Source organism: Battus philenor, unplaced genomic scaffold (assembly GCF_028537555.1).
Source record: "Battus philenor isolate CCGP_79_NKW_IND1 unplaced genomic scaffold, ilBatPhil1.0.hap1 SCAF_12, whole genome shotgun sequence".
Lineage (NCBI taxonomy): Eukaryota > Metazoa > Arthropoda > Insecta > Lepidoptera > Papilionidae > Battus > Battus philenor.
In genome coordinates this window covers 10,521,803-10,544,596 of record NW_027181674.1, presented here as the reverse complement: position 1 = coordinate 10,544,596, position 22,794 = coordinate 10,521,803, and the positions used below count along the sequence as shown (strand labels likewise).

The following is a 22,794-nucleotide window of genomic DNA, read 5'->3' as shown; positions in this document are numbered from 1 at the left end:
CCTTTAAATGTAGTAGCTTGGCGACTCACACGATTCACAAATGTGCCTTTTTTGTATTTGAATTTACATCACAATACGATGAATGTAATCGAATTAACATAAAAGATCTGCTTTTTAGGTCGCCATATAATGAACTGTCGACAGGCTGTATGAAAATTTGATACGAATTTTTCGTCTGTAAGTTGGGATTCAAAAGATTTTTAATTGTTTACATCGGTGTCTCGATTACTTTAATAAATCCAATATTGTTTTCATTTTTAAAGTAAAGAATAAAATCTGTTACGCCTCGGTGCCATTATTTATGCAAGTATTAGATAGTAAATTTATGTGACCAAACCTAATTGATACATGGAGATGTCATCCTGGAAATAGGCACTCAATTGTTTCCTTAGCAATTCACATAAATTATTTGTTATGTGACGTAACACGCGGATGACAATGCAACAACGGAAAAACGTAAAATAGGTGGGCTCAATAATTCTTATCGAAAACCCGTAATTTGCGATTGGTGTAATCAGTGCCCGCATGTATTACTGTTACAAAACTCAACGTTCCGTTGTCATATTTCCATATCATGGTTTTCACTCTCGTTCGCCGCTCGTCAGCCTATTGTAGATTATAGTCAGTAAAACCATAATAAACTTCAAGGTCGGGGAGTAGTGGGGGCCGGCCCGACTGATGCATTCATGCGCCTTCAGTTGTCGTGTTCTGAAGACGCAACTGAGTCCTTTTAGCAAACCGAGTCATCATCGGGTCTAATATTCTTAGCATCGAATATCTGATTGTGTCTGTGTGATTTTAAATAACTTGGATGGCCTTTGGTACTAAAACAAGTCGGCTACATAGAATGGGTTGATTTTTGGTATGTTTGATCAGGTGTAATTGAACAATACTACAAGAGTACACTTCGTTCAATCATTTTTGTGATGCTTTTGATTTTAAACCAACGTCTATGCGATTAACCGACCTTTAAAATATTTAGTGTTAGTGCTTTTTAAATGATTCTATTCAAATTAAAAAAAATTAAAACCCTTCCATGTTATTAAAGTCGGATATTAAATTAGGCCAAAAATTTATTTTGTATGTGACTTACAATGTGGATCGGACGAAATATATCAAAATCCTGTGAATTGATATCAAGCTTTTGGATATGTTTAATTGGATTGATTCAATGTAAGTTGTTTTTATGCCTATTTATATTTAATTGCAAATATATGTTAGTGGTGAAACTAGTTGGGTGTCACTAGCATTACTACGTGCAAAATATCTAATAAACTTTTCCCAATAGGTTTTTGTTCCCTCCAATTTTAAAACTTGCATAATCATAATGTGTAAATTGTAATGTTTGTCTTTTATAGTAATTATTAGTGTCGCATAAATCTAGTTACACTTATTGTAATTATAAGAACGATTAATTACGGTAGAAACTATCTTTTGACGATATATTACCATTGGTATATTAATTTTGAATATATAGTTATTTGCTATTCAACTGACAAATGTTGAAGGTTTTGTGCAGTATAATATAGTTCGATGTATTTATTACTTCTGCACGTTTGCTATAATTATCACATTGGCGCAAATGAAGGAGTCGCTGTAAATTTGTTAAGAAGTACTTAGGAACCAGTGGTTACATTATGTTATATAATATTTTTATAGCATTTAAATATTACGCTATAGCAATATTGATCTCATTTAAAAATTAGTGCTCAAACGAGGTAAAAATGGTCCGTAGAAATAATACTAAATGCTTTTTGTCGTATTAGCACTATTTATTACTGCTGTAAAGCAATAGATTGCGTCAAATGAATTTTATCTAGTGTTCAAGAGAATTACCAAATTAAATTAAAAGTAAAATTAATATGTCTTTCACTCAATCTCTAAAATTAGCAACATTTATTGATGTATTGAGGGTAATATTTATTTTAATTCACGCGGACCACGGTTTGTAACTCCTGTATTTTACGTAATTAATAAATCGATGCCATCTATCTAACCACGATCCTATTTATACTTGCAACCTAATACAGTGAAACAATTGAATATAATTTATGTAGATTGTAGTGTATATTACATTCAGTATAACTATTAAATTAGTGTCAATAAATAATATATTCATTTATTTTATTCTTTACTGTTAAATTTATTGATATATGAACTAATTTTTGGATAAAAGGAATTTTCGACCTGGAATTTCATCGAGAAGGGAAATTTCGGGCATAGTTTTTTTGCAGTAATGACGTGTTATTATTACGATAATAAATAAATTGGAACCGATTTTATAACCAGAACAGGAATAAACCAACCATTATTTTTTTTTTACAGAGGAATATAATTTTTTCTATTAAATATTCGGTTTCTATTAACATAATTTTATTTTAAATTACAACATTCAAATCAACACTAAAATTGTGATTCGAAACGGAATTTTTTGTGACACTGTCCCATTTCTCGTATTGTTGTAATTAATCGAAAGAGCTAATCAACGCTTCGCTCAAACAGTAGTTAAAATTTGTTTTGATAATCATTTTAAGCGATATCGAATGAAACTAGAGATATTTATGCAAATTTATAATTACAATATCAATTTACACACAAATTCACGTGTTGTCTACTAACTCACTGTTGATACTTGATCGTTTAATAAGCGATGGCCTTACGTGGTCAAGTCTTAGCATGAGTTCCAACACAACGTATCTATAAAACGGATGACAAAAATCTAAAACTTTTTATACTTTTTATACTTTGCACACTTTATCGTTTTATATATTAAAACATTATAAATACATAGAATTAGTACATAGTACAATAGAAAAAGCAGATAAAACACCAAAGTAACTTATATCGCATAACTACACAGTTGCATGATAAAGAGAAATATTTCTTAATTTAAGCCACTAATCTATAGTTTGCTGGATTATGTAGATGAATAATAATATGCGTCTGTTACATAACGCACTCTTCTAGGAAACTAGGTTAAGTAGAACTGGTCAACAGGTAATGGCATTATAATTTACTATCGAATTCAATACCATCATGTAAACTTCTTAATGTAATAAACGAAAAACACCGGGGTCAAACAGTGTATTTCGTATTATGTAACTTCAATGTTCTTTTTAATCAATTACCCTACCTTGAGACTTGTGTATGCGGTTCATGCGACTAATTATTATTTAAATATTATAAAAATATTTAAGTGCAAACAGGTTATAATAAAAAAAAACACAACATTTTTTAACATTAAATTATTTATACACTATTTTATTCTTATCGCTTTATTAAAACATTACATATTTATTAATAATTGCATTATTTTACAAATATTCGCTTGTTGTAGCTGTTGTATTTTTATGACAATAGCTTCCAAAACCAATTTTTACTCTAACTGAGTTTGTTGGGCATCTTATGTATTCTGAGCCAGGTATAATACCTGCCTGGACTATAATTATTAGATACAAGAATACTAAAAGTATCAAACATATAAGGCCATGACAACGTTCCTTGCCGCTCTGAAAAAAAAATGTCCTTAATCAAATCATAGTTACACAATTATTATTATTAAACTACATTATATTATTCGATATTATTTCAGCGATAATTTAAAAATATATTAAAATAGTATGTTTAGCATTACAACAATCGTTATGAGAATAAAAGAAATAAATTGCACCAGATAAAATTTTTAAAAGTTTGTGTTTTGTACAGATACAAAATATAACAAAGAATTGTCTGTTTATTTAATGTAGAGACACCCTCACTAAAAAAGGATACGGTCTCCTTAAATACCTACGCTATTGTTATGCAAATATTTTAATTTACTGACAATGGCATCCTCAGAAACCATAATAAATAATATTACATTGTTTGATTCTGGTTTCTGATATTACATTGCATTACCGTTTAGGACGTTTCACAGGTAAACACTACTAAGCTTATTCGCCGTGGTCCAGTGCAGCTGCAAGTATTGCTTTTTTATATTAAAGAAAAAGTTACTTCACCATCACAGACTTAGCACCCGTAATTGAATTAATTATCTTGCTTTGATAATTAATACAAAGGAAAATGAGAATATTGTGGCTTTAATAACAGAATTGACCAGTGAGCCAGTTTCGTCTATTACCTTTTTAAAACGTAAATTATGATAATATCTATATCATCATAGGTGTTGAACATACACATAACACATTATTATGATTTGTATTACATACCATGGTTGGTTGCCTTAAAAATGTTTACCACTTCAAAACATAAACAACCTCTATATATTAAAAGCACATTAAAACTGAGCAGTGAATAAAACTCAGCGATTAAATGTTGCCGTGAGACAAGAATATATCGATGATATCTCCGACCACAAATGCGATTTATTTTGCACGAGTCACAAAAGCGCATATAATGTGTACCATAATTTTTTTTGGTTCTGGTTTAATATATTTCTATGAAAATTAATAAAATTTGTAATTTCCCGCTGAGTCAATATGAATGTTCACAGCAAAAAAGAATTATTTCCACATTTTAATTTATATTAAAATAAAGTTATTTTAATAAAAATAACAATATTTATCACAAAACTTGTGCTTTTCTTGTATAAATTGTTTTCAATGAACATTTATTTGCCAAACTTATTAAGAACTATCGATAAAAGCATGTTAAAAGTAACAGCTCTACATGCACACAAGGTAAACGCGCCAACAAAAACCTGCTTCTTGAAGAAACGATCATTTACTCTTTGCTTCGTACGCCTTCGGAATACGAGTTCATACTCGTACATAAAATTGATTACACGAGTCAATATATATACACACACATACACACATATAAGAATATGTATATATATATTTAACCTTATTCGTATATATATATATACAATACAAGACGCTGGTAAATTCTGCCGACCTTAAATATGTTATTATTATTTTTTTCACGAAGAACGCTCTAGTGAAATACTGTTAATTCATTCATATCACAATCAAAGTTTCATGATTGGCCTCAATCTTTAATGTATAAAAAAACTGCACAGACCTCTCATGATTCGTCCACTATTTTTAGGAGCACTAATTCTTAACATTAAAAACGCTTAAAAAATAAGTTCTACAGAATAGTAGTTTTATTGCTGATTGTTAATGTTGTGAAGTTAGTTGAAATATAAAAAATTGAATTATGAATAGAAAAACAAAGCATACTGCTAAACCTTGAACAAACATTAGGTCTTCAAAACTCCAAACATCTTTCTGAGATTCGCGCACAGTGTAATCGAGGAACCATTCGGCTTCTTCGGAATACCCGTCTTTTCTCTACTACAGCAGAAAAAGGACTTTTATATTATAAAATTCTTTTCGATCCTCTCAATACGTGTTTAATGGAATACCGAAATGAATTTTTCTATAATCCATATGACGAGAAGTTAAGATCATCAGAAAAACAGAGATTAAGTCATTTGTGGACATATCTTTTTTTATACAGACTGTTCCTTTCTGAATGCATTATCGGTATCAACATGTAAGACGAAATCACTATTTAATACAATTTACAAGATCTATTTGTTTCTTTTTTCATAGTCAGGCGAGACGGCTTTTTTGTTTCATATAATATATTTTATTTGTTTGATCAAATTTAATTATTATATAGATCCACCAAAATATTTATATAAATTATAGACCTGAGACTTTTTTATGTATTTATGTGTAATTGTTCTGGCCCCTGATATGGATACAATAAAAAGAACACTGTTTAAATTTGGTATTTGCCATTTTTATTGTAATATTTACAGTGTTTTCTCATTTTTAACAAGCGGTGTTATATATTTTTGTATAGTATTAAAATGCAATGGGTAATAAAGACAATCGAATTGTGCTATAATACTTGTTACACAATTGCAATTTTTAAAACTCCATGCCCTTGTTATTTGTCCAATGTTTGTATACCGTGTGGTTATTAATAGGTACAATGAAATTCATCTGTTTTTGACAGCAAAATCGAAGTCCTCCTTTTCGAAAGCAATAAATTTAATCTATTAAAACATTTTATCTATTTCATGTGTTTAAATGACTGTATTAAACCAAATGCATTTCATTTTTAATGAGCTTCATATATTTGTAATGTTATCATTTTATTGTAATAACTAACATCTATTGTAATAAATGTTTTCTCTAACAGAAAAAAGGGGATTTTTATTTGTTAAAATATTTACAGCCGTATTAAGTATATATGTATGTATTTGTCTTTTGAGTGTATTTTAAATTTTATATATTGTAATCTATCTCGTATAACGTACACATCAACTCCCCGTTACTCGTCTCTGTCGTTACTATCTCTGACGCCGTTCTGTGGCTGTTATAAGAAATTTATAGGAGTGACGGCTAATAGTACTTTATTTATATAATTATCTTTTCTTTCCGATGTACATGTACTATAAAACCTATGTAATAAATATATTTTTATAACACTGTATTGTTTGCTGAAGTGACATGTGCTTAAATTAGGTATTAGCTTTTACAACCACTATGTATTAAAATAATCAAAATACCTTAGAATACTCGAGCCGAAATTTCTGGCTTTAGCAGCTTTGTCGGGCTTTGACTTCGACAAGGATGCACTAAAAAAGCTAACAGCGCCGAATGGAAACAATATGAATTATTTGATATATGTATAAATTATATATGCATATGTATGTATTTTTCGAGCAATTTTCAACGAACCTATTCAGACACTTGTTAAGATCCTTGACTAGTGTATGACGTGCTCTTAAACTCTTAACGTACACACAACTTAAATATTATTTGCTTTTTCATGTGTTTAGCATTTAATTTTTTTTTTTAGGTGGTAACGCACAGTGTTCGGCAGGAGAGAGCTTGTCATTTATACGATGGTCGGGCGTGGCGCCAGAACGCGCTATCCCTGTATTCATGTACTCAGCAAGTGGGGAAGAGGACTCCTTGACGGGGGTTTGCCTGTCTCGGTGCCGGGAGCTCGTAAACTGCGCTGCCGTTGTTGTGGAGTACGGGAAGGGTACCTGCCAAGGTATCACCCAGGCAACAGGGACTCTGAACGGTGACAATGATGTTGCTTACTTCACCAGGACATGTCTAAAATGTTTGTAACTCTTTGTTAAATCAGCTTTTAATGATGTTTTAAGTTTTACGCTATACTAATACATTTTCAAAACACCGTCAAAAGACTATGAACATGTCACAACAACACATGAGACAAACACACATGAGTCATCAGCTTTACTTTTTTTCTTCTGATTTCTTAAGATTTGTTTATGATACCTTTTTAATAATCTTATCGGTAAGCTCAGAGTGTGTTGATAGATGCTACGTATCCTAATTTTTAGACCAAAGAGATGCTAGTTTTCTCTAGATGTTATCCTTCATTGTTGGCGTATTGGCTTAGTGGCTCGAAATCGCGAAACGGTATCGGCAAAGGACAGATCCCGCTCAGAGATGACGCCGTCAGGGTAGTGACTCTTGGAAGTGGTGTTCCCCTTCCAAAAACGGGGCCTTTGGAGTCGCGGGTGTTTAGGGTAGAGGCTGTAAGTTCCCACAAGCTCTAGTAACTCTGTAGCGGACGATTGATCTATGTAGTCCTGACCCATCGTGACAGCATTATTGGTGCTCGTTAGCATTGGGTTTCGGGGTAGCGTGGACCCGGATGGGCTATTTGAAAGAGCAAAGTCACGTGATGATTCTTGACGGGGAGATGCTGCAGTCTCCCACATAAGCGATCACCGGGGAGTTTTAGTGGGTAGGGTCCCTCGTCATCATCCGGAAGATATCCCTCCAAAACAAAAAAAAAGTGGTTGGATGTTACAATTATGCAACCTGTGCACAGGTCAAGGAAAGTTGAACCTTAAAGATTTGACAAACTTATTGCGATCAGTTATAAGTTACTTATACTACTATCTGTTAGCATTGTTTAACGACTATATTGTTAGCAGGTCCTTTACGCTCCATGCGGATTGGTAAGATAAACCGCGCTATTTGTCAGTTAGTAAGCAGCACTACTACTATTAGCTACTAGCTGTAACTACGTTTTAACTTATCGACTTCGAATTTGATGAGATTGTTAAGCTGTTTATAATTTAAAACACTCAAACAAAACATACTTTATTCTAGATAACCGAGGTCACGGGACAATTTTCACGTAATTTAAGTAAATTTTTATATTAAGTTATTCATTTTAGTTATAATTCAACAGATAAAAGGCACATAAAAACTTTACATTGAAAATAAATAACCTTTAATTGTGTAGTCATGGGATTTAACTTACTTTAAACCTATTTCAGTACCAGAAGAATGCGAGAGACGATGGTGGGCATTAGAGAGTACTCCAAGTTATTACTTACACTCAGAGGGCAACGGAAGAACTCTTGTTAACGTTACAATACAACAGTGCTATGAAGCTTTACTGTCAACGGATGGAAAACGTGTTTTCCGGTTTGTGTTCAATGCTGGTTTACCTATAACATTTAGCGCATTACATTGATCAATGCGGAATATCAATTAACTTATATTTTATTACTTAATAACCGGGCTCTGTGCTGATGGTTGGTTATGCGATCTCTCGAAAATTTGATTCAATGATGCAAAAATTCAAATTGGAATATACTGATGTTGTCTTTTTACTTTCATTGTGGACACTCACAATGATATTTCACACGAAGCCCGTACAGTAATCGAGCTTGCGACAGTCCCTTCTTTACTTTACTCTTATTTATTAGGCAAATTAATTTTTAAATTTAATTATTGATGTAGTTCTGCACAGTGGGTAGAGCCTGAAAACCTCTCAAGAAGATTAAAAATAGAGGCGATTGGTGTCGGTAATTGCCTACTCAACGAGGAGAATAAATTCACGGAACCCGAGTCCTATCGCGTGTCGAACTATTACACTTTTTATATTGAGAATCATTGCGGCCATGATTGTAAGTATTATCATTTAGTTTTAAAATTAATCAAAAATATGAGATTATGATTTTCAAAGATGCCTTCGAAACTTTTATTCCTATTATTATTTATTTCATTATAAACAGTAGGGACAAGAATAGTATTAAATTAAACTAGGAAAAATATTCCCTTCATAAAAAAAATCACGGACTTTTATTCTTATTTGTACATAATGCAGAGATTGCTATTCCAGAGCCGTGTGCTCTTAAAAACTCTTCTAATGATGGCGTTTATACATATTTACTGACTTATTAAACTGACATAAAGCATACAAAAGATAAGTTAAAACCTGTATTTAAAGTTATTACGGCAGAGTTATGTGGTTTATGTATTATGACAGTAAAAAAGGTATGCGAATAAATGTGTTCGAAAATGGATCTTTTATTTTAACTAACATAATCATAGATCAATTTTTGCCGTGTATTTAGTCTTACCGTAAATATTATTATAAATAAACACTTTTTATTGTATGTAATAATTAATACTATTACAATATGTTAGTTTAATTTATATAAAACCATTAAAAATATATAAGGCTTAGTGGAAATGGTCTTCATTGGCTGTAATACAGGCCTTTAATTTTTTTTAGTTATCAAAAGCAGCACGCACTCTTTCTATGTGAAAATTCTTCACTGTCAATCCTATGGATAGTTTTAGGGACTCCAAATTATCAAGGCGTTTAGAGAAGGCCTTACTCTTTAAAACTGATCATAAATCGTAATCGAGTGGATAAAGATCAGGATTAGATGACGGCCAGTCTTCAGTTCTCATGAAGTTCCTAACGTTCGTTTCTAACATAGATTGAGTTATATAGGATTGAACTTTATGACCTGGCGCCAAATCTTGTTGAAAGGCTTAACTACCTTTTCAAAAATGGTATCTTGATACACTTTGACGCCTATGTTTTCATATTTTTTTTACAAAAATATGACTTAGTCACTCCTTCATAGCTAACACTCCATCTAGTGATCATTTTTGTTTACATAAATATTTACACTTTACTCTCCTTATTTCACCTTTCAGATTCAAAAAGGATAGACCGATGTTCATATGAAGAATATTACAACCAGACGCTGAAACATATTGATTTTACTATGAATAATGTTACAAAAGATGAGGTATCTGTCAACCCTAACTATTGTAACTAAGAGTAAAATCATTTAAAGAAAAATAGGCACATTTCCGTTTGAGTCCGCAAAGGAGTTCATTTTATTATAAAGTAAAATATTATTTATTATCGATTAATTATACTATTTCAATGAAAGTAAAATTGTTCTTTTGTTAAAATCTCGCAAAAGTTACCCAAGTCTTCGTGCTATCCTACCTAGTAAGCGCGTATTATCAAACAAGTGTTCGCTGCAACCTCGTTTTCAAATACTTAACCCACTTGGAACGATAAACACAAAATTTGCAAGCACTATTTTCTCAAAACGTATATGTATATACGCACCCATGTTTGATCTTTGTAATATTTTGTTTAAGTGTAAAACTGCCTGTGAGTTGGAGGATCGATTTATATGCCGAGGTTTTACTTGGACTTCACGAACACAGGGAGGAAAAACAATGGCTTCTAGGGGACTTTGCGACTTACACAGCGAAGACCTCGTCACTGCCGGATCTTGGTTGCTTCGGAGAGCCACTTCCGCTATTTACTACCGCCGAGTCATCTGTCTGAATAGTAATGTTTCCGTATACTGTAATAGTATACAATGCTTAATATTTCTTTCGAAAATCTTTTTATGGCGTAGTTTAGTTATTCGTATAAATAATGAGAAGGAAGATAAATGAATAAAAAAAGCATATTCGCCATGGTTTTTGCAATGATTTATAATGACTATAAGAAATAATTATCCATTGTTGATATAAAAAGCTTTTATAAACTAATACATCAATAGTCTATGTTTATATTAGCATGTACAGAACAAGTATATATAAAGACGCACGGTATAATATGTCTACAAAAATGCTCTTTATGCATTTTTGTAACGACAAATGGCGACAAATTTTTATTTAATTTAGTATATTACGTATTTTGTAAATATTTGAAATTTTTAAAGTGTTTAGACCGGATTCATGACTATATTTACTGTTTTAGTTTAAACCTTGAGTTTTTACGGAGCTCGAAATGGCATGAAAGTGAAAGGAATGTCTTTAAAATTATATGTATAAATTGTATTTTTATTGTCTTGTCTTGTGCTATCGTTTACGCAAGATTTTGTATTAAAAATAATAAATAAAACAGCATTGGCGGGGCGTGTATGAAAAAGCCCCCGTAGTGGTGACTTTTTAGTATCAAAAAAAAATTACAGTTAGCGTGGAGTGTCAAGAGTCAGACATGTTGGTGACGTATCGTCCACGTGGCGTGTTCCGGGGCCGAGTGTACGTGCCGGGGCGCGGGGCAGCGTGCGGCGCCCGGGGCACGGGCTCAACTGCCCCGGTCAAACTCACGCTGCCCCTACAAGGTGACTGCGATGTCAACTTCGCATATGGCATCACCAATAGCCCGGGTGGAGTTATTAATCGGTTGGTATAATGTATTTTATATACTAAATTAATATAAATTCTTTTAGCCTTAAATCAAATCGTTGATATGAACTTCTTAATTTACTGTGTCAAATATGTCTAATTCAGATAATTATTTACAATTGACAAACGCGCGACATATGTGTTCAAATTCTAGGACAGTTAGTTTTTGGTTGATACAATAATAAATTGTTATTGCGACTAAGTCATGTTGTGATATAGACGTCATTTGTATAAGTGTTCCAGAACAAGCAATAAAAAATTTTGCTTTATCAATTTTATAATGATTATTATTTTAGAACAATGGCCTATGTGATGGTCATGATCCAGAATAACCCAATCATCCAGACTGCGGGAGATCGCTGGGTCCGTGTAGGCTGCTCTCCAGGATCAGGGTCACGTAGCTTCACGAAGGTTGATGCAATTGTTGCTGTTAAGGATACCAGGTATAATATTCGACTATTATCTTTATTTAATTACGTTTACACACTACAGCCTTTCAGTGAAATCTGAAGTATCTGTGGTAAACCTCAACTGTAAACAATTGGTAGAAAAGAGACGAATCATCATCCGCAAACCGATAGAAACTTTTTCTCATTGACCTATAAAATTAAAAAAGTGACATTACATCTCTCTTTGATTTGCGGATATAAGTCAAAGGTTTTCAGACTTGTTTTCTCCTAGACCACTTTTAAAAGCTGGTGCCAGTGAACCCTTTGCATCTATATTTCTACTATATTTCCTAAAGTCAACAAAAATTATAAAGATCAGATCAAATTATGAAATTTACGAGACGAAATATGAATTCTAATCATTAATGGATTAATTACATTCGACTTTACTTTTTGATACATACTTACAGCACAGAAAACTAATCAGTTCTCACTCATGTCATACTTGCCATTCCAAAAGAAAAACAGTATTTTCTGTGTTGTATTTATTTATTCCAATGTTATTACTAATTATTTTTGGCATATTAAATTGTATTATGATGCGAGATGTAATATTATTAAAATTTAAAAACTAAAACGTACTGAACTTCTACAATAGATACATTTTCGTGGAGCTCCGCATTAATTATGAACCCATATTTTTTGTAATGCCGACGTAGACCGCCAACAAATCTGCCGTGAGGGTCCAAATAAATCACTTTAGACACTAAGGCATTAAGTAATGAAAGAGAGAGTGAGAGAGTCTTAAACACTTCGTATTTACAACAGTAAGCCGTCGTTGGGGAGCGAGAGTCAGCAGCCAGGAGCCAGCGCGGTGTACGGGGCGGGAGCGCCGCTGCGCATGCATGTGGTACGCGCGGGAGACGGGCCTGCCGCCTCCACCGCCGCGCTCGGCGAGCTGCTCGAACTGCGAATTGAAACCACTGGTACTTGCGATTTTATACTCACCTTTATATATGCGTTATGATAGGCTGGCCAAAATCTCGACTATTTCCCTATCATCTCTCCGACAACCGAGAAGATATCACATATGACGTAGATTTAGTCCGATGCATAATAAAAGCCATAAAGGCTAGCAGCGTCTTACACCGATCGAATAAAGTTCATTATTGCTAAATAACAAGGCCACGGGAACATTTAAGTCATCGCAAACTAATGACGCAACGAACGAGCAAGTCTTCTATCTTTGCATAATCCCAACGCACCCGCATCTCCAGTGCTTAGTCGGAGAAAACATCCCTCTCTGTGCCTGCCCGCCTCCGTTGTTAAAGTAGAGGCAAGCCCATCTCCCCACCACACATCACCTGCTCATTTCCGGAGAGAGACCGCCAAAGGTTATTTTTCACCTTGGATCAGTAATTTTAGGTTCACCGTGAGTGAATAGACCAAGGCTGCTATCGCTGCCTTCCCTTTACCCTGCCCACAACACAAATAAAGCCGAAATTGCTTTTGAAGTACTGTCGTATTTGTAAAGATCCCATCATAAAACATATTTTAACTAAATAAAGGAAATAGAATATACTGGTCGATAATAGAAAATATACTGATCGTCTTAATCAATCTACATCATTGCGATAGCAATAAATTATTTTTTCAAATTATCATCTGTAATGAAAGCGAATATTAACTACGCAACTCAGGCCTTGGCATAGTACCTGCAAAACAATAGCGATTTCATATTGTAGACATCACTTGGATCACTAATAGCGATAAATAAAAAGATGAAAGTAAACGGTGTATTCATTCACTTCATCATTTCACATGGTTCATCTGATATAGCTAGTGAAACTGTACCGTTCCTATAATTATAAACGTAAACGGGTCCATTGTTTCTTTTTTACTTAATGGGAGATCGAATTGGAAGAGTAATCACTTTTCAGAGGTGACATTTTTATAAAGTTATAATTCAAAGATAAAACAAGAAAGTGTAGCACAAATCTCGGTGGGCATTATTAATGATAGCCATAAAAAATTTCCCAACTTCATTTCATTGTTACATATAGGTTACCTCAGTCCCATATCGATGGTCAAAAATGCTCTGATTTTATGTAAGACATTTGTATACTTTCACTTATTTACTAAATAATTACGTGTTATTTATTGTATTTTCCTGACATTTACAGATGAAACTGAAATCGAAGCCTACCACCTTGTCGCCTCATCGCGGCTTGGGGATAGTTCCGTACTATTACTGGACAGCGCGGGCTGTCCTACTGGCCAGGTGCGACCCCAATTTGATTACTTTAAAAATTAAACTGTTTGAATCAGAAATGAGATCCGCTGGAGAATCTCCGACGTGGCTCGGAGTATTACTTGTCTAATATGGCACTGAAAAGGGTACCTCGTTCATTACCTATTTACCACAAAGACAACATGTTCCGTTACAAACCCGAGAGTTTGGGTTATTTTTTGTTAAATTTATCTTTAACAAAGTGCTGCTTAATTATTGTAAAAAATAAGCCTAGCTATACGCTGTTTAAGAATTGAACTTAAACTTAATTTTACTTAAGATTGAACTGAATTCTAAACAGGTTGATTTTCCTGCGTTTACCCGCACGCACTCTGCGGGGACGCAGCGACTGTCCGCGCGCTTCAAGGCGTTTAGATTCCCTAACTCTCACGTCGTGCGGTTCGCGCTAATGGTGCGATTCTGTGAAGTCAAATGCAAGCCGGTTAGTACAATTGTGTTTACAATAAATGTATACGGAGGTAGTTTTTTTATTTAGGTAATAAAAAATTTTATTTAGGTAATAAATATAGACTGAGGCAGACTGTGATGCAGTCTAAATTCATAAATTCAAAATCTTATGTGCTTATGAATAAAAGTCAACTTTAGTGCAGGCTTCTCCATAACAGATATATGGTACACATATAACAATTATGATCAGAGCAATGTTTTAGTGTGTTAAGGTGTTCCTAACAGTAGACGTACATAATAAAAGGAAATAAAAACGCAAATATTTGTAGAAGAAATTATTGTGTACAAGAACATTCATGGCAATATATCTCAAAAAAATTCAAGATTTTTTTATAGATAAAACTAATGACATGATGATATGTAGTTTGATCCTTCAAAGTACTATGGGTCTGTTTTCAATTCATTTATGAAATTTAGTTTAAAATAAAAAAAAACCTTCGTTTTTAATTGCTTCCTTCCATCAATCCTGAAATTTTGTAAGTTTGTTACTTGGGATTGTGACAGTTTCGGCGTAAGTTTCACGAGGAGAACAACCAAAAATTGAAACTGCCTTCCAAAAGGCAGTTTTAATTTTAGGTACTTACTAGCGAACTTGTGTTTTCATAAAGAAACAAACACAAGTTGAATTTTATTATTATAGGTTAACTGTAGATCCGAACAAATAAGAACTTCGCGGCAAACGAACCTTTCGTCCTACGATTGGCATAGTGGAAACGAAGCCCCGGCCGCGGTGAGGCAGGAACTGCCGTGGGAGACTCGAGCCGCCGGAGTGGTGGCGCAAGGAGGTGCTCCTGCGTGTGTCGGCGCGAACTCTAAAAGAGTCCCGTTGGAGCTCGAGATGGTCGTCGGCTCAAGAGACGTACTCTCCGCTGATACACTTGTCAAAGCTGATCATCAGGCCGCGATGCGTGAGATATTTCCTTGTCCCTTATTATTTCATCATTTTAATGTATTAATTGTGTATATTTCACATCTTTGTACAATTTATAAAATGTGATAATACAACCATTGAAATACATTCTAATGCCCATTACTTAAAATATAACATGGGTTTCTAAACATTCGATTGTATACATCATGAAATTTTTGTCAGGAAGCTACAACACTATGTTAGAAAAACTTTTGGATCTTCTTTTCTACGTATTTTCTATTTTTTTACGTAAACGATAGAATTCAAAAGTCAACGGAAATGTATGTCACGGATAACCTGTAGCAATATAAGTAGTGCTGCCACAGGGCTATATTTTGTGCCCTTTTCTGTTTCTTTACTAAAGAATTAATGTTATTTCGAAATTTTGTTTTGACTTTGATTTTGGCTTCCTTACAGAGGACCAGAGTCCGCTGAACGAGTCGCTCGTGTGCATCCACGAGTTGCTCCTGGTATCGCTGGTACTGGCCTGGCTTGCTGTGCAGATCATACTTCTTCTTGGCTGCTGTGTGCTTGTCAAAAGGTAAGGAAAATGAGCAATCAAATTTACCGCGAGGACATTATTTTACATTTAGAAAAAAATTACGACTGAATTGTCTAAAAACAGTCAATTTTCAATGCTTTAAAAAGACGACTACTTCATAAATATGTATACGCATTTACCTTTTAATGTCAACTTTTTTAATATTCGACCAGAATTTGGTGATAGCACATTTGATTGGATCTGTCTATATCTTTAAGGCATTTTCATATCACCAAGCAGGTGCGCAACGAAACATTATGTGTTCCGATTAGAAAAAAGTCCTAAGTTTACAATATGATATTTTTCTTCAAGTAAGCCTCTGGCCATCTAGTATCCATGTGCTCGAATGCACTCTTTTATGAAGAAAGAAAAGTATGTTTGCATTCGTTTTTAGATTTACTTAATTTACCCTTCATGATATTCTCCGGAATTTATTGCTTAATTTATATAGTATTATTACATTTTCAGATATCGTAACCTTGCGGAAATGAGCATGCAGAAAGACTATCAGTCATTCGACAATGTAGGCTTCGAGACAAGCTCCACGCATCGCCGCGTGCACTGGCCGGACCAGACCATCGAAGTACTTCACACATAAGCTTAACATTTCTTTACACACGTAATGTTCTGTGTCTGTGTTGCTGGTGATCTAAATATTTAAATATACATATATAAATATATATCTAATTTTCTTCCTTTTCTTATTTATTTTTTGTATTCTGTGAGTATGCTGTGTTTTTAGATGGCAAACTAAATTTACAAATTTATTAGAGTTAATTATTAAGTAAATTTGACCAAAAATCTTTATTTTACTTTAATAGTATTTAGTAGTAGTTGTGTTCATATTTTAAGCAACATCTATTCAGTTCCAACGGATAGGCTTTGTAATTGTAAGTTTAAGTGAATTTTTAATTAAAACCTACATACAACCCTATCAAATTAATTTGCTTTTACGTATCTATTTTTATTATATATTTGTATGAATAATAACTATAGATATAATTTTATAACAAAATTGTGCATGCTCTCTTGGCGAATAACGGATAATAGAGAATATTTTTAATAGAAAACTCCATGTACAAAACTATGAATGTTCAAATAAATAATGTTGTATAATAAAAAATGTTTATGCCTAAAAAGTTTTAATTATTGTAAAAATAACCGTTTAAGAAATTATTTTTTCTTAATACTACATACAACGTAGTCTAAAGAGACGTAGCAGCTAGCCGAAAGCGATAGTTAGCGAAATCCTACTGTTCTTAGGGATTTTGCGTTAGCTAGATACTTACTTTTACTAATATCCTATAAAAAGAAGAATTTAAAAAATAAGATTTGTCAACTGCTTTACATAAAATTTCTTTAAAATAGAGGTTATTCAAAATATATTTCCTTGTCGACAATCACGTTCATAATCTGTTGTAAAACATTCCAGATGTTCACTATGTTAACACCGACAAACTTATTTTTGGTCTTGAATGCCCTAACAGCAAGACCCAAAAAGCTGCAAAAGCTATAGATATATAGCCTATGTGTTCAGAACTATTCAACATTCATTAAATTATCCATACTGCTTTTCATAATTGAGTAGTTAAAATAAAACAATAGCATTTATATAATTCGTCTTAGATTGCATTTTGTCGTGACGTAACCACTGTATTGAGTTATGAGCAATATATATACACGCACACATACATACATATGTGTGTGTGACTAACGTTTAATATTATTTTACCTAACGCACGATCTTTTTAATATTTTTGTTTTTTTTTCTTCAGAACCTATTTTTTCATCTTGTTTCACAGGCGAGATTATTTCCTTATCGCTATTTTAAACATAATTGGTCATAGTCGGAAACATACACAGCATTAATGTATGAGTGTAAGGAGAATGCTATCATATTTTGATAATACTTTAACCCGTGATAATGAACTGTCGTTAACTGTCATTTCTTAACTTTATTATATTTCAGAGCAATATTAGCGCATCTTGTTTCTCATGTCAATCATATTCTTATTTTGTAATATTCATCGAGCAGCTGTTAATAAACGCCAAGGCATAAAGTTATTAACATTGCACTACTATTGTTGGTCTTAAAGTAATTATTTGTTTTATATATTACTAACAGAAAAAGATGACGACAAAACATGTGACTATTCGTCACACTTTTATGACAGCAAGAGTTATTCTTAGATTAACTACAGAGAAAATTCCCCTTCAATATGTAGACAAAAGTAACATAATTATGCAAACAAATAACTAATTTAGTTTTATGGATTAATGATATATTAGCGTTTTATGTTAAATATAAATATATAATAAATAACAATATTTACCTTGATAATTATTTTCATCTATAGCGTTTGGGTATTAAAAAATTAGCAGTATTTCATAATAATTTTTTAATTTAATACGCAATTTTTTTTAAATTAGTAAAACTGCACTTTATATTTTTGTTATTCACCTATTAGTTTTATGCTGATTATATTTTTTTTAGTAAAATTATAGTTTTATATCGGGAAAATAAGTAATATATTTTTTCGTTTATACATTTATCGCACATCGAATGGAATAATCAGAAAATTGGATACAAATGTATTACACGTATAATTCAACTTGGTAATTGAGTCCACTGCCCCGCGGACTTTTCATTCGTATGTTTACAAAAGAGAAACCGACGCCGCCGGCTGTTATTGTCGCCGTACTTTCGGAGTGGTCCAGGTCCCTTGCAACAATGCCCTGGAAAAAATTTTTATTTTCTATGTAATTACCATTTTATAGTTAAAAATATAAATGTAAATGAATCAGCTTTTCGTTCATAAATATTATTAGGACAACTATCACTGTCATGGATTAAAAGTCACGTCTTTAGGTGGTAAGTTGGTTTTGTCAGTTCATTTAGTTAGGTCGGAATCGGTAGGGCGTTTCACGGCCCGTTTTTATTTCTCCAAGCAGTCGCGGAGAACATGGTCAATGTGACGTAAGTGGGCATCATTGTGCTAACAAGACATTATACCTCTTGTTCCCCGATGATGAGAGCAAATTTAGAAGTACACTGGATAGTGCATCACAAAATTTTCTAATATAGTATCCTTACTATCATGAGAATACGTTTGTATTAAGTTAGCATTGAAATTTAATATATTATAATGAATTTAAATTCCAATTAATTTTAGTAGAATTATTTTAGGATCCGTGTGTTGTAATCTGAAACTAATACAATATTGAAATTCTACTTATTTCTTTACTTTTTTCATTTTATATATATACTACAAAAATACTTATACGTATTTAGTTGGTTTAAATGGAGGAATTTTAAAATTTTATCTTGAATGAAAACTGAGATAATTAGAACACAACATTAACCAGAAACTATTTACCCTTATAATCTGCATAGCTGGATCTGAATAAAATACTTCTTTCACTCGTTTCTTGAATGGGATTCCCATATATTCAGCTTTTTGTTGCCAAACGAGACGCGTGTTATACGTAGTGCCTACCAACAGGTCCTTAGCAAAACACGCAGACAGTCCAATGACGAAAATAAAACAAAGAAGGAATATTCCCCTCATTGTTAGCGGACTATAAATACACAACTATACTGTACGGAGAAAGATTGTAAACTGACTCTGTAACTCATATTGGACAATATAATGCATTCAAGGTATAGAACAATGATTTTAAGCGAGAAATGTTTAAGGTTTAAATTTGAAACACTGATACCTATGTTATTACATGTGTTGATTTTGGTTGATATCCTATTACATCGAATGTAAACAGATTTATCAACGCTGAGAATTGCTGCACTGATAATGGGACTAGCTTTACGAACTCTCTTTCTGATGAATAAAGTTAAGACAATATGTGGTCATTATATTTATGATTATCATTTTCAATTGCTTAAGAATATTATTAAAAATATAAAAATTAGGATTATACAGAAGAAAGAAATAAAGTAAATACCATTCTTTAGGCTCCATAAAACTAGCAACTCTTTTGTAGGTAATTGTGTAGGTAGCTACAGGGCAATTAGATACGGTTTTAAATACACTCCTGTGAAATGTATATGCATTAAGAATTTAATATTATTATGGTATGAGTTTAAAAAACAAAAGTAACAAATATTCGTACGAAATCCTATAATTATGTAAAGGTTTAAATAATATGAATTGTTGGGAATGAGTTGCTCTAACTACTGGATTAAGGATATTTATGAAGTGAACACTCAAAAACTCGACTGCATTTGTTGTGGACTCTTCTCTAAACTGGGCGTCTTAAGAACCCCTGTAGATTTATTTGAAATTGGGGAATGCTGTTATAGGAGAGCGCAGTTTGATTCTAGATTCTTATGGCATTTCCAATGACATACACAATAAATCTTTATAAATGATCCTAAGTAGATATTAATGTTAAGAAATGTATTATATTTTAGCCATAATACATAAAAAATATTACTTTTACTATACTGCTTCTTATTACAGCTTCATTCGGCAAGTGAAGCGGTTTCGAGCTCCAATCGTAGAACAACGGCTATTGTTCTACGCCAAATTTTTCGATTTGGAACATCAAAGAAATCCTTATTACTATGCTCTAGACAATACATCAAATTCATGAACGGCTATGGTCGTTTCTAGAGTCGAAATATTTTTTGTAGACTAGACAATCGAAATATGTATAATCACGGTTCCTTGAAAATAATGGTACGATGGAGACTTTTAAAAAGGGAACAGGCGAAAAAAAAAAAACAACGAAAATGTTTAATAGTTACATACAATATTACATATTTTACTAATCATTTCAAAGAACTTTTAGGAACAGAGAACCTCACGGGTAGATAAAGGTTATACTAAATAAAATAAAACACTATTGTGTAAACCGAATGGCTGTTCTATACGGAATGCTTTTACGGGACGCTTATATTAACAAGGTTAGTATCTACCAATATCATGAGTTCTCATAGTCCAGTGGTGTATGAGTGGCTCGTTTCGCGTCGAGGGAGTCTGCACGTCCGGTTCGAGCGAGCGTGCCTCAAGGATCGATCGTCGGGCCTATTCTGTACACGCTTTACACCAATGACCGCGTGCTAAAGGTATAAATCTTGCACTATACGCAAACTACACCTGCATATATACTTCTAGTGTCGCCACCGGCACCATCAGCAAACGCCTCCAGACTGTAATCATACTCGTCCTCACATACACAAGTGTGCTTCGTGCTTGCAGATAGAACAGATTTCGTGGTACGTACGTTATGGATATCTGCATGTTGACATGGAACTGCCAACCATCGCCCATTATCTTAAACGGGTATCAATTAATCACTTTGCCTCTACCGCTCAACACACAAATCCACTAATTGTAGGAGCCGCCACCTATATTACGATCACATCCAGTCCCTTCAAACGCCACATCGTCCTGAGACTGAGACACGTATTCGAGTTTCCAGACGACGCGACTATAAGACAGGCCACGTAGTCCGCACACCGTTATTAATAACCAACGCCAGTTAATAACCAACCTGTCTCTTCAGAAACGAAGACGCCAACCCCCGATCATACTAGAACAATAGATAAATGCGTTGCTGGAGTTTATCTCTTCACTTCTTTTCCCAGCGCTAACGCTTTCCACAAAAGTAATAACTATGTTATAGCAACAAGACTCCCTCGGAAGCCTTCGAACTTCCCTACTTTAAAAGAGATCTTAGGCTAAGCGCCCTTTGCACCATGCCACCGTAAACCCGGTGAATCTTCAAATGCCATTTGGGCAGCAGGGACAGTTCGGTTGTTTGTCAGCTCGCGATTTGTTGCACTTTAAGCGTTACTTAAAGATCTTTGTCGGTCCATAACATGATTATTTTCTCTTCGCTTGAAGCGGGAAGTCAGTTGAAACTCACGGCTTAGCATTTGGGCGATAATATATGTAAGTTTAAGTACGGCAGCTACAATTTTTCTGCTAGCGTTTACAAATTTTATTTTCAGTCTATTGTTCTGTTTTACTCTTTAGGTTTCGTTGCACATTTTTCAGTCTACGATAGGTACACAACCTTTTCCATAGCAATTAATTCATCTTCTGTTAACAATTACTATTTTCCCTGGATTTTTATTTAATTAGACGGACCACGTACAGGGACCAATCAGACCTATAATGTGGAATAGTTAAAGTTTGACTGGTGCGATAGGAAATCGCTGGGTCTATCAAGATACCAGCTGATCTTGGTGTGGTAGAAAATTTTTAGATTGTGGTGTAGACAGTGTGAAACTTTACTCCTTATTTAAAGAGTATTATGTAGAATATCTATAAAATACTCGATTAAGCAATTTATCAGATTTCAAGTTGGACTTAATGTTGGAAAAAGTCGTCACACGAAAAATCATTCCAATCGACAGCAGATCAATTTTTATAAGCCCCACAGTGGTTTTATGAATGTTTTAAAAAATTAAACCAATTACTATTAGTATATAATAGAGTTTTTAAATTAATTGAAATTCGGCAGCTTCTCATAAACATACATGAAAACTTTTTTCTTCTGAGGGGCATGGTGCGTGATATTTATAATAGTGGTGAATATGTTAAAACTATATTGTTAATTAAAGAAGAAATTTAAATATTATTATTGAATTGAAGTACCTATCCCATTTTACTTAATTAATGCTAAAATCAGATATTAATTAGTCAACGTCACTCAAAATACCCCTTTGAATTAGGATTCTTATGTACGCAATATTTAGA

The 22,794-nt window shown here is 33.3% G+C and overlaps 1 protein-coding gene across 1 annotated transcript; it reads left to right on the top strand.

Moving 5' to 3' along the window:
* The first annotated feature begins 704 nt into the window (after nt 1-704).
* LOC137932760 (uncharacterized) lies at nt 705-16,915 on the top strand. The gene is made up of 14 exons (XM_068776429.1): nt 705-1,173; nt 6,820-7,092; nt 8,288-8,438; nt 8,757-8,923; nt 9,969-10,063; nt 10,428-10,623; nt 11,255-11,468; nt 11,768-11,914; nt 12,689-12,846; nt 14,044-14,141; nt 14,452-14,592; nt 15,259-15,526; nt 15,946-16,069; nt 16,538-16,915. The coding sequence occupies exons 1-14, from the start codon at nt 1,095-1,097 to the stop codon at nt 16,665-16,667; spliced, it is 2,241 nt and encodes a 746-aa protein (XP_068632530.1). The 5' UTR covers nt 705-1,094; the 3' UTR covers nt 16,668-16,915.
* The last annotated feature ends 5,879 nt before the right edge of the window (nt 16,916-22,794 follow it).

Coding starts and splice junctions, on each gene's coding strand:
- LOC137932760 (XM_068776429.1), top strand. CDS start 1,095: ATGTGGATCGGACGAAATATATCAAAATCCTGTGAATTGATATCAAGC. Junction 12,847..14,043: donor ACTGCGAATTGAAACCACTG/GTACTTGCGATT, acceptor TGACATTTACAG/ATGAAACTGAAATCGAAGCC. Junction 16,070..16,537: donor TGCTGTGTGCTTGTCAAAAG/GTAAGGAAAATG, acceptor TTACATTTTCAG/ATATCGTAACCTTGCGGAAA.